The following is a 15,406-nucleotide window of genomic DNA, read 5'->3' on the forward strand; positions in this document are numbered from 1 at the left end:
TTTTAATTTTTTTTCATGTGATGGTGTTTTGCAATGGGCATATATATGATGATATAGTTATATGGAATTGAAAGATACGCACGTAATGTTGGTCGGTTCTAAGTGGTAAATCATTTAAAAGATGGAGGCTTTTGGCAATCATAAGGAAGAAGATATAATTGATCATGAATTATGAGAATCTCTGCCTATAGAAATAGACTTGCAATGATGGCTTTCATATTTGAGTAACAAGAAAAAGTTGAACCACGCACATGTAAAGAAGCATATATGGTTCTCTCATCATTCCATGGACCTTAACAACTTAGCTTCAACGTCATATATAATCTCAAAATTTTATACACCAATTATATACTTTATTGTATTTATATTTCTCATTATAAAATAAAATAAATAATACTTTAAGAAAAATAATTATCCTGCTACATTTATGTACATAAAAAAATCAGTTATAAAATCAATCGTTATATATTTATATATAAAAATACATATATTATTTTACATATTTTAATATATATTATATTTAAATATATATTCTATACAAATAATTGGTAGATAGTTAATTTTTTTTGTGTGCGCATAATACGTTAATGTGTATTTTATATTTCAAAATTTGTATTTTAAGATTTATTCTGTACAAGTGATTATTTTATATATACGTAGCATAATTATTGTTATAATTATATTTTGTTATTGTAAAATATAATTAAGTTTTAAAATATCTAATTACAAATTAAAATACTAAAATAGTAATTTAAATAATAACAAATAATTTAAAATTTAATTTTTTATATTTCGTATTTTGAAACCTTGACAATATAATCAAAATGTCTTTTTTTATATGTCGTTAAATAATCATTTAAAACTCAACTTTCATACAATTAGCTCTTTCATAAAATTCATAGTTGAAAAAATTCATTCAATTAGTGTAGTTATTATGAAAAAAAACTAAAACTAATTTCAAAAGAAGAAATACAAATGGATAGATAATATTTTTTTTAGTCGATTTCTAAGAAAGAATACCAATCTTATTTAAATTTAAAAATTGATCATTATAATGGACATCTAATATGAAATTCTCAAATTAATTATCATGTATCAAAAATTGAATAAAAAATTATTGTAAGGTCAAATTTAATAATTTAGTGAAAAAAAATAAATATTATTATTATATACTATTCAATAAAATTCCAAATTGTAGTGGGGGCACTTGCCCCCACACCTATAAAAGTGGATCCGTCCCTGAATATAGTACAAGTTAATTTGAACATGCAAGCGAACATACATTAGCTCATTATTATTGTAACTAATTTGGGTTGATCTATTAGTTCGTTTATTGGTTTATTTAAGTAAGTGTTAAAGATTCGAATCTCGCTTTGTACATGTAAAAATTTATTAGCCAACAATAAATTTTTAAATTTAGCTCTAATTCATGATAGATTAGTCATTGGCCTATCATGTTGAAGAATACCGAAAAAAAGCTAGCTTCTGTTGCATTCATTAGGGGTGATTACGGGTATAATTTGTTCAGATTTGAGGTGAAATTAGAATTGAACCAATTAAATTATAATTAATTCGATTTAGTTCGAATTTATATTTTTTGTGTATGTATCCAAACCAAACCAAACCAAACCGATTAAGAACGGATTGGTTCAGTTCGGATAATTGGATACCCGACTACTCGATGAAACAGAAATTCATACAAAAAATAAAAAAATAAATTTTTTATCTTAAAAATTATGCAAATACTATAAACATGTAAAATCAATAGAAATAATTAAAAAATGTTAAACACCAAACACATTAATAAACACATTAAAATTTAAACATATTAAAAAGTATATATATTTTAAATTTTTATTTTTTTTATTTAATTAACACATGGTTTGATTCACAAATTGATTCGGATTTTGTACCCCTAGAATCGTTACACAGACAAATTACTAAAAGAGTTATTAATTTGATTTGAATTGGACCTAATTACCTGTTGATTTCAGAACCAATTTAATTAATTCGGTTCGAATTTAAACGAATAATCAAATACCCAATACTCGTAATCACGCCTAGCATTCATACGTTGTGAAATTAATGAAGACTCGTAAGTTGTGATAACATGAATGCAAGTAGTCATATATATGATGCCCTACTTTTGCAAACCTTAGTGAATTGGGGACCCCAAAATGCAAAGCGTGTGTGTGAGGGTTGCAAAGAATTTTCATTTATTTTGTAAAAGGATAATAATGGTGAAGCTAAGAGTTGAAGCAGGACCAAATATCATGAAATCAAAGGGCATGTATAAGTAACAATCACCATCCCACAATCACAATCACAACATCAAGCACAGGATTATACTAGCGCCGCTTCTTGAAGAATAGCTAGGTTGGTCCCAACAACCTTGAAGATCACAAATTGATCCCCATCCATGCATTTGCTTTTCTGCTTTCATTAATTTCCTTGTTTTATTCTTTTTTATATTCATTTTCAATGTATTCTTATAGTTCATAATTGATTTACTTTTAGAGTAGATTGGATTGGGAGTTTAAGATGGGGAAAAAATTTTATGGATGAATTTTGTTTGTATTCCTACTTAAGAAATTGAATTAAAAAAGTTTTACCCTATTTTCTCCTTAAAGTGAACCTACCCTGAGTGTTATTATGTTTCACTTTTACCACACTTTATTATGTAACAATAATATTATTATTTGTCTTTGAAGGGGACCACCTTGACACACCTATTATTAACCTTCGAAAATGCAATCATGCTTTCTTCTTCTGCAAATACCTACTTCATCATTATTACTTAGATCATAGGGGGAGGCCAAAATAACAAATTAAAACAACACCAAAACATTCCCAATATTTCTATTTCGATCATTCCTAATTATACATCTTCACATGCTAGTTTCAAATTATTTTTCGTGTATAACCATTAACCAATTAAAATCTACAATCAGTTAATGGTTATACAATTAACAATATAAACAAGTGAATAATAATAATGAGATTCGAACTGAAACTGTTGTTGTTAGTGAATTTGTCTAAACTTGAATCCACTTCTTTTTTAATGGTTAACGAATTTAAAATAATAAAATATAAAAATATGTTTAATTTTTAAAGTATATTTTATATATAAATGTTATTTATTATATGTAATTCAACTTTAATTAATTTTTAATTGAATCTTTGAATTTTTAATTTTAGTAGTTCGATTAATAATAATAATAATAATAATAATAATAATAATAAGAGTGAATGAAGAGGAAAAGCAGGACCCCACAAACAGCTGTTTTATATGAATGCATGTCATACAAATATAACACACTTCATGTTTCATAAATATGGAGGAATCCACCGCCCAAGACGAAGGTTTCACTTCTTGTTTTGTAGCAGCAAAAAGGGGTGGTTTAATGAGTGTGACAATGCAATTAAGTTGTGGGGAAGAGGAGTTAGGACCTAAATCAACTAATACATTATTTTAGGAGGACCATTCATAATAAAACATAAAAATTATACACAACCAAAAACATCGTAGCACATGTCCTGATGAACCTGATCATAAAAAAAAAAAGTAATAGAAAATTGTTTTGTTTGTTGAGAGAATTGCCATAAAAGAATAGTGTTGTTAGAGTAACTGTTGGTTGTAACTTTATGCAACTAGTGAAGGAGCATAACTATTTCTATACAAAACAGCCAAAGATACCTCTCTCACACATACATACCAATAAGACAATAAAATCAAAGAAGGACCACACTCACCTCCCCAGATCATTATTTAGATCTCAATCTCAACTGAGATTTCCTCTGCTACTCCACTTTTACCCTTCTGCCCTTACCTACCATCCTAAAATGACCCTTTTGCCCCTCTCCCATCTTATGCCATAAGGATAGATGAAGTACATGGATCAAAGAAGATATTGATGAAAGCAACATATATATAGCTTAGTCCTTAGGGTAGTGAGTGTTATATGGAGCGTGGAGGGAGGGATTCAAGGATGGGTGTGTTGTTGATACATATAGAGAGCATTGATTAAATTGCAGAGAGAGAAGAAAAAGGGCATGTTTAAGGGTCACCATCACCTGGTAGTTGTGTTGGTCCTGCCAAAAGGAAAACAATTAGAAAACAAAATGAACAGACATAAAAGCAAACATGTTTCTCGTACATGTCCCACACTCCCACCTTAGTAAACACACACCTCTCTCAGCTCTCCTCCAACTCTCTCACCTATCTATCGCATTTTTCACAAATCATCATCATAATATTATTCCTATAATTCTATCTTCTCATTACAATTATGCACTTCAGTTACTCATCGAACAAGTATTTTATAATCAAGTACACAACCAAGTCTTATTATACTTTTAATGAACATTTCAATATATTTTAACTTTCATCTTATTTAGGACGTTAATATACATATTTATTTAGAATTTTTGTTGTGCCAATAAACTATTGAACAAACTTGATTAAATTTAATTATAAAAAAGATTTGATTATGTAATATCTCTCGTAAAATAATATATTTATGTATAAAATATATATTTTTAAAAAATAATTTTTTTGTGTTTTATTATTTTAAGTTAATTGATTGCTAAAAATTAAACTCATTTAATCAATTTACTGATTCGCTCATAACTTAAAATTAAACTCATTTAATCTTGTGATCGATTTTCAGTTAATTCAATTCAACCAACTAATTTGGTCCGATTTCTAAAAGCATGGTTAAAAACACACGCAAAGATAAATGAATACTCATATCATATATTGATATTACTCATATTAGAATTGAGTAAGTATAATGCACAATTACTTAGAGAGTATCTTTATTACCTTTTTGTGAATGTATGGTGTGGATATATATATTTTGTTATTTGAGAAACACCAAGCAGACAAGGAACTTATAAGTCATATTCAAAATACAAAAGCAGATTAATTACTTGTCATATTTGTAGTGTCCCTTTTTATGTCTCTCCAATTAAATAATAATACATTTGTCAAATTTATTAATAAAGGTAAAATTAATTTCTTTCATTAATTTAAATGTCATAAATATGTTAGTGGATACATATATTGACACATTAATGTTGTGAGAACATTTCGAAATCCAGATAGTACTAAGAAAAAATTGAGCTGGGAGGCAAGTTCAGTTTGGTTATTAAGAGGAAGCATACCAAACTGAAACGTGTCACAGCCCATACAAGAGATGAAGTGGACCCCGTGGGGATATGCACGAAGAGTCGAAGACAACCCAACAAGAAGTTAGGAGTCAGTGGTACTAGAATTCAAGGGCTTCTACATGTGACATCAAAGTTCAAACCATCTTTCGCTCATACTATGAAGTATGAACCTTCAAAGATCAACATTGTTGGATTTGTTGCAAAGACATTTTACTCTCTTGTAGTTATGTTATTTTGGCCCCCTGACTGGGTCCTTGAGATCTTGTTTTTCTGTCTGATGTGTAAGGCTATAACTGTAAATCATAAATCACAGGTATGTTTGGATAACAGATCCCAAAAGAAAAAAGAATTAAAAAATAAATGACCAATTTTGTTGGAACAGTATTTTATATTTGAATAGAATATTTGAAAAATACTCTTGATTATTGGGATTGTTTGTGATTCAGCTTAGATAAAGGAAGAGGATAATTATTAATAAAGGAACAAGTACTTTTGCCCATCTTTTATTAATTTTATTTTCATTAAAAACATATAAAAAGATGTATACCAAAAAAAATGATTTTTTTTTTTGCTGAGGAAAAATGATGTTATTTATGAGGAACTGGCAGTATCAGCATTTGGGTCGATCATGGAACCACTCTTGAATAAGATAAATCAACTTCAACTCGAAAAGAACCCACCGGCAGCTCTTACAATTCAATAAATGCATGTTATTGGACTTTTATTTCAAACATCCTAAGAAAATAAATAAATAAACAAAGCTATGCTCTGGTATGGATTTTGAAAAATACATGTTACAACATATGTACATTATTCGCTCTGGGCATGGGGCAACCAATGTAATGCAACAAAACTTTCTCCATGCAATGTGGCTAAATGACAGTAAAAAATATTTAAGTATCAATTGCAGTATTAGCAAATGCTACACTTCTAGGGAGAACGAATGATGCACACAACATCCATTTTCCGGGCGCCACAAGTCGTACACGTCGCATTTCTACGTCGACTGCGACCTCTAGCAGGGCAATTCTTAGTCTCTGCACCACAAGAGCTTCTTCGTTAACATGCTTTTATGTTTGTTGCAAGGTATATGTATGACTAAATAAACAAAAGGAAGCATAGGGAAAAGAAGAAACAGGTCACACGCATTCAAGAGTGACACAATGGTAAAATTCCCAGTCATTTGGTGTTGAGTCTGATCCAATGACTGCACAGAAATATATACAGATAAAATACCAGCAACTTACCTCGTGAAAATCAAATTCCGGATCTTGCGCTTTGGAGAATCCATAAACATGGATCGTTGGCAAGTTGCATTCCGTGTCCTTGGGTCTGTCTTTATATATTCCCCTAAATGCATCTGCAGTAGAAGAAAAGCATCTAGAAGTTTATCAAGGTGTAAACAGTTAACCAGATTTAAGTTATAACACTTACATACAAAGTAGGGTCAATCAAATTAGATGAGTGACATATATTTGGATAGATTAAAGGAACATGAGATATTTAAAAAAAAATGTCACAGTGATCCAGTCATGAAAGGCAACCTAAAAATTCTGCAGCTTCATTTGGCAAGTTCATAACCACTTGCGTGATTGATTGAGCTTTATCACTGGCATACATAGCCTTAATGAACCTTCTCCCATCCATGTTAAAGACCTAGAACAACAGATTAAGAAAAATATTGTTACTGTACGCTGATTCAAGTGTAACTTCTGCCTTGTTTATTAATCAACATGTGAAAGTACACTAATAATGGGTATAGTGCAGTTTTTAATCACCACTCAGTCACACCATTGTGTAGCACACAAATAATACTTCAAATCCTAAAGAGACACTTTGAAAATTCCTGCTTATGCCCGCACTTCTTACCTGCTAATCCATATATAAATATTTTCAGCACTTCTACATTAACCAAGAAATGGCATCTATATATTCCATGGAGCTGCTTCCTTTTTATCATTTGGTGTGTAAAAGTTCATGAAACATATTCGAGAAGATAACCACTTAACAAGCAAGCATACCTCAATCTTCCTTTCAAGTTTGTTTAGAACACTATTTCTTTCCAGATACTCCACTGCAAATGGGTTTAAATCATTAGCAAAAACATGCTTAACTATCTTTGCTGCAGATATGGCCAAGGGACCAACTCCAGAAAAAACATCACCTGTCAATATGATTTTATAACATTATTATTATTATTATTAAGTAGTCATGAAATTTATCCAAAAAAAAAACCTATCATTAAGTCAACATACAGAGAATGCTCTAACAAGTCACCAACTAAAGATAAAAAGAGAAGTTATTGCATGGAAAAGGAAAAGGAAAAGGAAAGTCTTTGAAGCAACAGCAACACTTTTGTGCTGTCTGTTTTATGCAGGTCCACTAATTGTTGCTTAGTTTTTATTTTCCTTGAGACTTTCAATGTCATAAGGACTTCAAAGTAATTTTACTGTTCCCATTTTCCAGGAAATCATAAATTCAAGCAAATGTCATTTAAACAATAAATCATTTTTAAAAAATTAATTGATCTCTTAAATATTAGAAGCTGCTAGACTACACACTATCCAGCTACCAACAACGGGCTGTCTAGCCATCCAAGACTTCTACACCCACTCAACAAATAAATCAGTTCTTCACGTGCTTAAATCTATGTAAACCAGCATGTAGCACTAAAATAACCTGAGCCCATAAGTTGTGAAAAGGTTAAATCTCAGACAAAATTCAATTCCAAGCATTTCTCACTAATCTCATTCTCACAGCCATACTGTTTAGCAAATTTGCACCAAGACCCAAGTAGCACTATCTAATTGTGTCACTGTTAAGCACTTTTGATATTCAAACATTTGTTACAAACAATCAAATTTCATCATTGGTAGCTGACATCAGATTACGCTGAACAGCCAAATTTGTTCAAAACATAGGATCAAATGACACAGAAACTGAAATATAACATAAGTAGCCTGGTATATAATCTAAAGAAATAGATACATACAGACAACATCTTTCCGTGTAAAACCACTCAGAAGCCTTTGTCTTTCAGTTGCAAGCCTAGAACTCCAGTATCTGCATAGTCAAAAAGAAGCAAATTCCAGGTGTTTACTATGTTAGGAGATAGAGAGCTATTACATTGACATGAATTGAACAATTATTAAAGCAAGTCTTCCAAAATATTCTGTACTGGTCAGTGATGGAAATAGAGCATACACTGTTGCTAAGTCAACCTGAAAGCGTATTCCGTTCTCAACAACTGTGGTAACTAGAGAGTGGTTTCCTGCTAGAACCTCAAGCTGCATGGTCCTGTATTCATTATGAATGGAATCAATCTTGTTCACAACTGTTTGTATCTTTGGCTTATTTTTATCCAGAACAACCTGAATATGATAGTATATGTTAACATGATTAAGAAATTTTATGATGTTCTAGGTTACACGTTTAACTTGATTGGCAAAGATATTTCTATACAAAGAACCTTTGCTATGAGTGTTTTGTATGGTAAATGTTCCTCTCTCAAATTCAGGTGTGCAATGTGACCAACGGTCTCAAAAGCTGAAGGAACAACCACACCATCAGGTAGCAAGACCTCCAGGATCTGCAACAATAATAAAGGACTGACTGACTGAGAATTTCTTTTTTCACTCACAATTTGAAGTTGGATAAAGAAATTCAAAAATTTCTTTTTTAAAAGAACATATCTTCTAGAGATCATAATACAAATTTGAAATTAAAAAGTAAACATCGTATGGAACACAGGGCAAAACATATTATTTTATTTTTGAAGCACAGATATCATTTATGTAAACCATGAGGGTGAAAAGAGAATTTCATCTCCCACGACAAGAGAAAGAGAAAAATCTTTACATATGAAAAACTGAACACATACACACAGCACAGGCTAAAAGAGATTTATATTTACAACAGTGGATAACTGGATATCCTTGGTCTAATTACCTCATTCATCTGCCAATAATCATAAAACAGAGTCAACTTGCACCTAACTAGCTCAAAAGTCAAATTTGCACTCTTTTCGGCATACTCCTTTAATACAGCCTGAAGACAGGAAACATAAACCATGTCAAAAGTGAATGGGTAAAATGTCAGAAACAAAATGTAATAATAATACACAAAAGACAGATATGAATCTACATATGATTATCCCATTTAAAACTACGAATAGCAAGATGGAAAAGTTTGACCAATATCAGGTAACAAATATTCAAACATTAATGTAATTTTTCAACTGTTTTGTATTCACTTTCATGCTAGCACAATTAAACTGAACTAGCGTAAATAACATCGACACTAAGGTCCTCAAGGATTAACAGTATAAATTCCCCACATCAGCATGAAGCTAAAATTGCACGAAGGACTATATGGCTTGTACAATCTTACAAAGCATACCAAACACAAAACATCATATGAGATTAACATACATGCTTTCAGATGCCTAGTACCATAGCATCACAATGCTATGCCTAAAGCCCTGTTTGTTATGTTGTATAAGTATATACTACATAACTCATTTTTATTATATCTTGTTTGGTGCGAGGTGTGATATATGTGATAGGATTAAGTTACTCGTCTAACCTATTCGGCTGGTATCAATTTAAGAACCAATGCATACCAAAGCATAGCATCAATAAACTACTACAAAGACCAACATCACTTGGTAAGAACTAATGTATCAACAATCATATTCAAGTCTTCTGAAACGGGTAAGAACTAGTGCCAGAGCTTTGTTTCTGCAATGCTCAAACCGAATTAGTTAGATTGCAGATACTAATAATAATATGAACAAAATCAGATATAGAAAGCAGTTGCAAAATGCTTGTTTGTCACAGAACTCACAGAAACAAAAGACCCACACACACCACCTTGATAGCCTCAGGCAAGTCTTGGACGCCGCGACCGGCATACCGTTCATCCAGCAACAGCAACCTCGTGGAGCCCCTCCACTTCTCCCTCCCAAACTCCTCCTCAACCAAATTCCCCAAAATACCCCCTCCATTATCGTCCTCTTCAACAACCTCCACCGTAGCAAAACCTTTCTTCCCCGTGCACCTCTCGACTTTCACCTTCTCCTCCTCCTCCTCCTCCTCCTTCTTCTTCTTCTTCCTCTTCGGCGGCCTCGATATCTTCGCCAGGTTCCTGAACTTCACGAAGCCGCGCGTATTGAACGTCCTTGCGAGCTTCTCTCTGTACAGAACCGGGCTCAAAACGTCGCCGTCTCCCTCGGCTTGGCCGTAAATCCGTCGCTGCAACGACACGTGTCCTTCTCCTCCTCCTGATTCTCCGGAGGTAACTAGCGAAGCGAGGTCAGGATCGAGGTCATCACCGGGGACGCGAGCGATGTTGCGAACACGAGGCCAGTTGAGGAGGTGGCCGCGGAGGCGTCTCTCTAAGGCGGAGCAGTGGGCAGAGGGGACGCGGAGGGCGGAGAGGTGGAAGACGCGAGTGAAGGCATCTTCATGGAGGGTGAGAAGGGTGTCGTTTTGGGGGCGTTGAAGTGTAGGAGCGGTTCCTTTGTGGAGGGAAGGTCCGTATAAGATTGGTTTGGGATTGGTGGATGAGAAGCAGGTGAAGGATATGGAAATGGGAATTAGGGAGAGGGAGTGTTTGGGATTTGTAAGAGGAAGGAAGAGGAGCTTAGTTGGAGTGGGGAAGTGAGTCCTTAGGAATATGCTCCCTGCTGTCTTCATTCAGAATCAACTGTGTCTGTGTTTCTGTTACTACTCCCGATTCTATGAGCCTATGAATATGGTTGTAGTTTCAGCCCAAGTGAGGATGATGTTGCAGTCAAGTTCTGAAAATCGAATTGATCATCGAATCACTTTAGTTACTGATTTATTGGTTTATTGATTCAATCGGTTCAATCGTGGTTCAATCAAAATAATTATTTTATAATAAGATAATAAATAAAATATAAATAAACACATTAAAACATAATTATAATTTACTTTATATATATATATATATCAACAAAATGTTAGTGATAGCTAAATTCATTGTTTGCATTCTCTTACAGATTATATAACTTGGTTTATTGTACAAACAAGAAAACCTCATTTCAAAACATATGCACAGAATAACGGAAGGATAGGACAATGCTAATACAAACTGGAATTTTCGCACTAAAAGGCCTCTTCAAACCCACACATTCAACACATTATTAAAAAAAAAACACATACCTTGCATTAAATCAAGCAAACATTTCAATTTGTCTTGATATAAGTTCACTCAGTTCTAAGAATACATAAGTTAAATTCTTCAGAAACATATTTTTAACAAAAGAAACATAAACCAAATAAGCTCTTTTACAAAATTAGCATAAACTCACAAGCTCTAATTTAATAAGATGATCACATGGGTAAAACCTGCGACACTTCAAATTCACTGTACACAACAAAAACAATAAAAGAGTGCATAAAAGATATCATCTTAGTCCAATTTGCTTTATACCAAAGAATAAAATGTAACAAGCATAACTTTGACATTAACCTGGAGACGGTCTCAAGAAACATGCCAGGACGTACTGGATGTGACTTCCTTCCTGTGGCACTCACCTGATTATAACGAAAGTTATACATGTTATGTCGCTATAATTTGCATTCATGCATAAAACTTAGGGTGAGTATGTTAACCAAGGCTGCGAGAACCGAACCGGTCAATGAACCGGTAAGGTGACTGGTTCACTGGTTCAATGGTTCGACCGGAGTTCAACCAGAGTTCAACCGGTTTAATTAAATATTAAATAAAATTATTAAAAATTCAATATATAATTTTAAATATTTAAATTAAATCATTTATAAACTAATAAAATTAAAAATTTCTCAATTTCACATAATAAATTATACATAATTTATCAATAAAAATTCATAAATAATTTCAAACATCAAAATTTATAACTAAAATAGATCAAGACACACCTAAATAACACCCATAATGTTCTACCAACAAAAAAAATCAACCATTTTCAACTTAACAAAAGTACTAATCATCAAAACTAAGAAAATCAGCAACAATTCCCATAATCAGCAACAACATCATTTCAATACCATAATCAGAAAATCAGCAACAATTCCTAGCAACAATTCCCATAATTCTGATTTCTGAATCAAAATACACATCAGCAACAAAAATTAAAGTGAACCCATAGTTGGTAGTCACTCAAGAAGCACTACAAGATTGATTCATCTTGAAACCAACAAATACTGTAATGGCTTCATAGATCCTTGAAACCAAAGGGCAAGGTCACCAAATTTGGCATAGATACAAAATATTGAACCTTTACCTCAAATTGGAATGTTGATCATTATCTCCCTCTGATAATTCTAGCATGTCATAATTGTCAACTACCAAAGTATCTAACAAAGGAAAATGTTCAATATCACAGCAAACAAAATGGTTTCAAGTCACAGTAAAAAAAAATTCAAAATGATGGCGAGAAATGGCGAGAGATGAACGGCGATGACAGAGTGAGACGGAACTGCCGGCGAAGACAGAGAGAGATTAAGCAAACAAAATGATTCCAAGTCACAGCAAACAAAATTCAAAATCAAGCTAACAAAAATCATGAACAAAATTAAGTAATTAACCAAACTAAATGATTCCTAGTCACAGAAGATAAGATATTAAATAACATCACAAGTGTGATGAACATTGTAACGAAGACACCAAAAGTAACTAAAATATGAAATCAGAAATCTCAGAACCTGTAATCACAAGAATGAACAGCGCAAAACTCAGTCTAAAATACACAAATAAATAAATACTACAAAATGGAGAAAAGGAGAAGACCTACCTGACGGCGGTGAGAGAAGCACTAACAGAGGGGACGGTGACGGAGGCACGGTGAACACAGAGAGCGCGCTCGAACAGAGGAGACGACGTCAAGCTCCTGCGACGGTGCCGAGCTTCCACACGCGACGGGGCTGCGGGGCTGAGGTGGCTGCGGCAGTTGACGTGGCTGCGGTGCTGCGGTGGCTGCGGGCGGCGGGTGGCTAGGGCTTGAGTTGTTGATTTCTTTCTATTTCAGAGAGGAGAGGGGTGGGAGTGTGAATGGCCAAATGGGGGCTGCGGTGCGTTGAATGGGTAGCCGATTTAGGGTTCTTTTTTTTAATGTAAAACGGCGCCGTTTTGACGTTGTTGCCAAACCGGAAATTTCTTAAAAATCCGATCGGTTCACCGGTTAACCGTCGGTTCGACTAATTCTCTTACCGGTTTTTTGCAGACAGGCTTATATGGTCAACTGAACCGACTTTTTCACCAGTTTTCGGTTGAACCGATCAGTCCGGTTCGATTTTCAAAACAATGATGTTAAGAGAATCAAGATGGGGGAGAATGTTTCGTAGATGAGATTTGTGTATAAAATTTTAAATAAGTCTCACACAGGAAGAGTATATAATCCGAAGGGCTGACCGGTGGAACAGAGCTGGCGTCGGCAGAACAGTAGCTACGAGACGGAGGCAGGAAGCGAGACCAGTGACGGTGGTTTTGAAGCTCAAACGATGGTTGCACGATGGAGGGAAAGGAAGTTGTGGCGGTGACTTCGAAGCTCGAAGTTGCGACGGCAGCGGTAGCAGGCCAGTGCTTAGACGAAAGTCAGGGAGTGAGGGAGGAGCTTGATGACGATGAGAGGAAGGAGCAGCTCAAGGTCGAGGGTGATGGGGGAGTGCCGCGCGTTTTGCCGTTTTGGAGTGAGGGTTAGGTAATGTTAGGGTTCCTCAATCCAAGCGGCGCCGTTTTTCCAAAAATTCAAAAAATCGGTCGGGTTTCGATTTAGTTCGCCGACCAATTCGACAATCTAATATCGGTTTTTCAAATTCCCGATTTTAACATTTGTTTGAGGCGTTTTTTCCATTAGTTTGCGGTTTGACCAACCGATTCGAACTGATTTTCAAAATCTTGGTTACGGTAGTGCGGTTTTTAAACTTTCTATACAGAGTAATTTTTCATAACTCTTAATATTTGTATTAAATAAATAATTTTTAATAATTAAATCTTAAAAAAATTTATTATAAAATAAATTTATCTTTCTTGTAAAGAGATTAATTAATAATACTTTTAAAATAATAAAAATTTATTAGAACTAAAATACTTAATCTTGATTCTTTGGGACAGATGTAGTATTTATTTTTTTTATTTTTGCTTTTTCAGAAAGTAGTCAAAATTTTATGATATTAAATAATAAATTTTAATTAAATTTATCAAAAATGTATTATTGAAAATTTTTATTGACAATTTTTTACATTTAATTAAAATTTTTCTTAGTAGAAATGGGTTTTTTATTAAATAAGAAAATTCATTTTTAAAAAGTATCTAATTTTTTTGGATAGAAGAGCACGCGGTTAAAAGGTTAAAATATTTTTTATTTTAACAATTTTTGTATTTATTAGTATCACATCTATTAAAATGATATAAGTAGACAAAAAAATATCCTTTATATATAAAAGGAGAACAGTTGTAGTCCCAATAATCAACAAGTGTCATACTTCAATGGTTGACACATGTATGAAATATTTTTTTTTTATCTCAAATGAGGACAACTAACACAAAATCTTATGGGTAAAAAACTACTAGTTGTCAACAACATTTTCTTTCAAATGTGCTCTTATATATATATACACGCATACATTCATTTTAATTTGTTCACAAAAAATTAGATCCTCTGTCGGAGTAAGAGAGAGTATATCATTTGGTGATCTAAAAACATAAATCTCATTAAGATGACGGAATTTTATGATTATCTAGGTGATATTAATATAAAGAAGTTTTGATGGAGTTTCAAAGTTTATGTCATCAGCATATGAAAACTTCCAAACAAGTTTAATGAGAAAGAAGTGTAAAGTATTGAGATAATCTTGTAAAATAGTAAGGTGAGTATTTTACATATGTAGAGCGTTTAAAAAAATAAAATTTATTTACCTAGAGTGTCTATTCATACTATTTTTGTATTTTTGTAAAATGCCAGGGGAATAGGAGGCGCTGGTCTAAAAATGAAGTGGTTTGATTGTTCACTTCCAAATGTATGCCATGAACAATTTTATTGTTGTGAAGAACATAGAATAGCACAGACAATCTTAAATCAGTGGATACTGACATTTTCATATAGGAAAACAGTAAATCATATTCAAGAACCAAACTTTTAGCTTGAAGCCTTTAGATTCAGAACCATAGTTGAGATTCTCAATGCTGATAAGAATCAACAGAACAATTTGTTTGGTATGTTTCACTCCTA

The 15,406-nt window shown here is 33.0% G+C and overlaps 1 protein-coding gene across 7 annotated transcripts; it reads right to left on the reverse strand.

The window, feature by feature from the left end:
* Positions 1-5,735: 5,735 nt before the first annotated feature.
* Positions 5,736-13,240, reverse strand: LOC130944913 (tRNA (guanine(37)-N1)-methyltransferase 1-like). 7 transcript variants are annotated; one of them, XM_057873505.1, is made up of 13 exons: positions 12,971-13,240; positions 11,668-11,732; positions 11,507-11,562; positions 10,044-10,972; positions 9,121-9,219; positions 8,642-8,761; positions 8,377-8,543; positions 8,165-8,235; positions 7,194-7,336; positions 6,964-7,044; positions 6,717-6,828; positions 6,420-6,532; positions 5,736-6,209 (listed from the first exon to the last, which is right to left on the reverse strand). In XM_057873505.1, exons 4-13 carry the CDS (start codon positions 10,866-10,868, stop codon positions 6,066-6,068), a joined length of 1,875 nt encoding a protein of 624 aa, XP_057729488.1. In that variant the 5' UTR covers positions 10,869-10,972; positions 11,507-11,562; positions 11,668-11,732; positions 12,971-13,240; the 3' UTR covers positions 5,736-6,065. The 7 variants fall into 7 exon arrangements, 5 of the variants coding, with proteins under 5 accessions (XP_057729488.1, XP_057729490.1, XP_057729487.1 ...); XM_057873507.1 differs by lacking the exon at positions 11,507-11,562 and having other exon boundaries at positions 6,964-7,041; XM_057873504.1 differs by lacking the exon at positions 11,507-11,562.
* Positions 13,241-15,406: the final 2,166 nt, after the last annotated feature.

The sequence above is a fragment of the Arachis stenosperma genome, chromosome 8, assembly GCF_014773155.1.
Source record: "Arachis stenosperma cultivar V10309 chromosome 8, arast.V10309.gnm1.PFL2, whole genome shotgun sequence".
Taxonomy (NCBI): domain Eukaryota; kingdom Viridiplantae; phylum Streptophyta; class Magnoliopsida; order Fabales; family Fabaceae; genus Arachis; species Arachis stenosperma.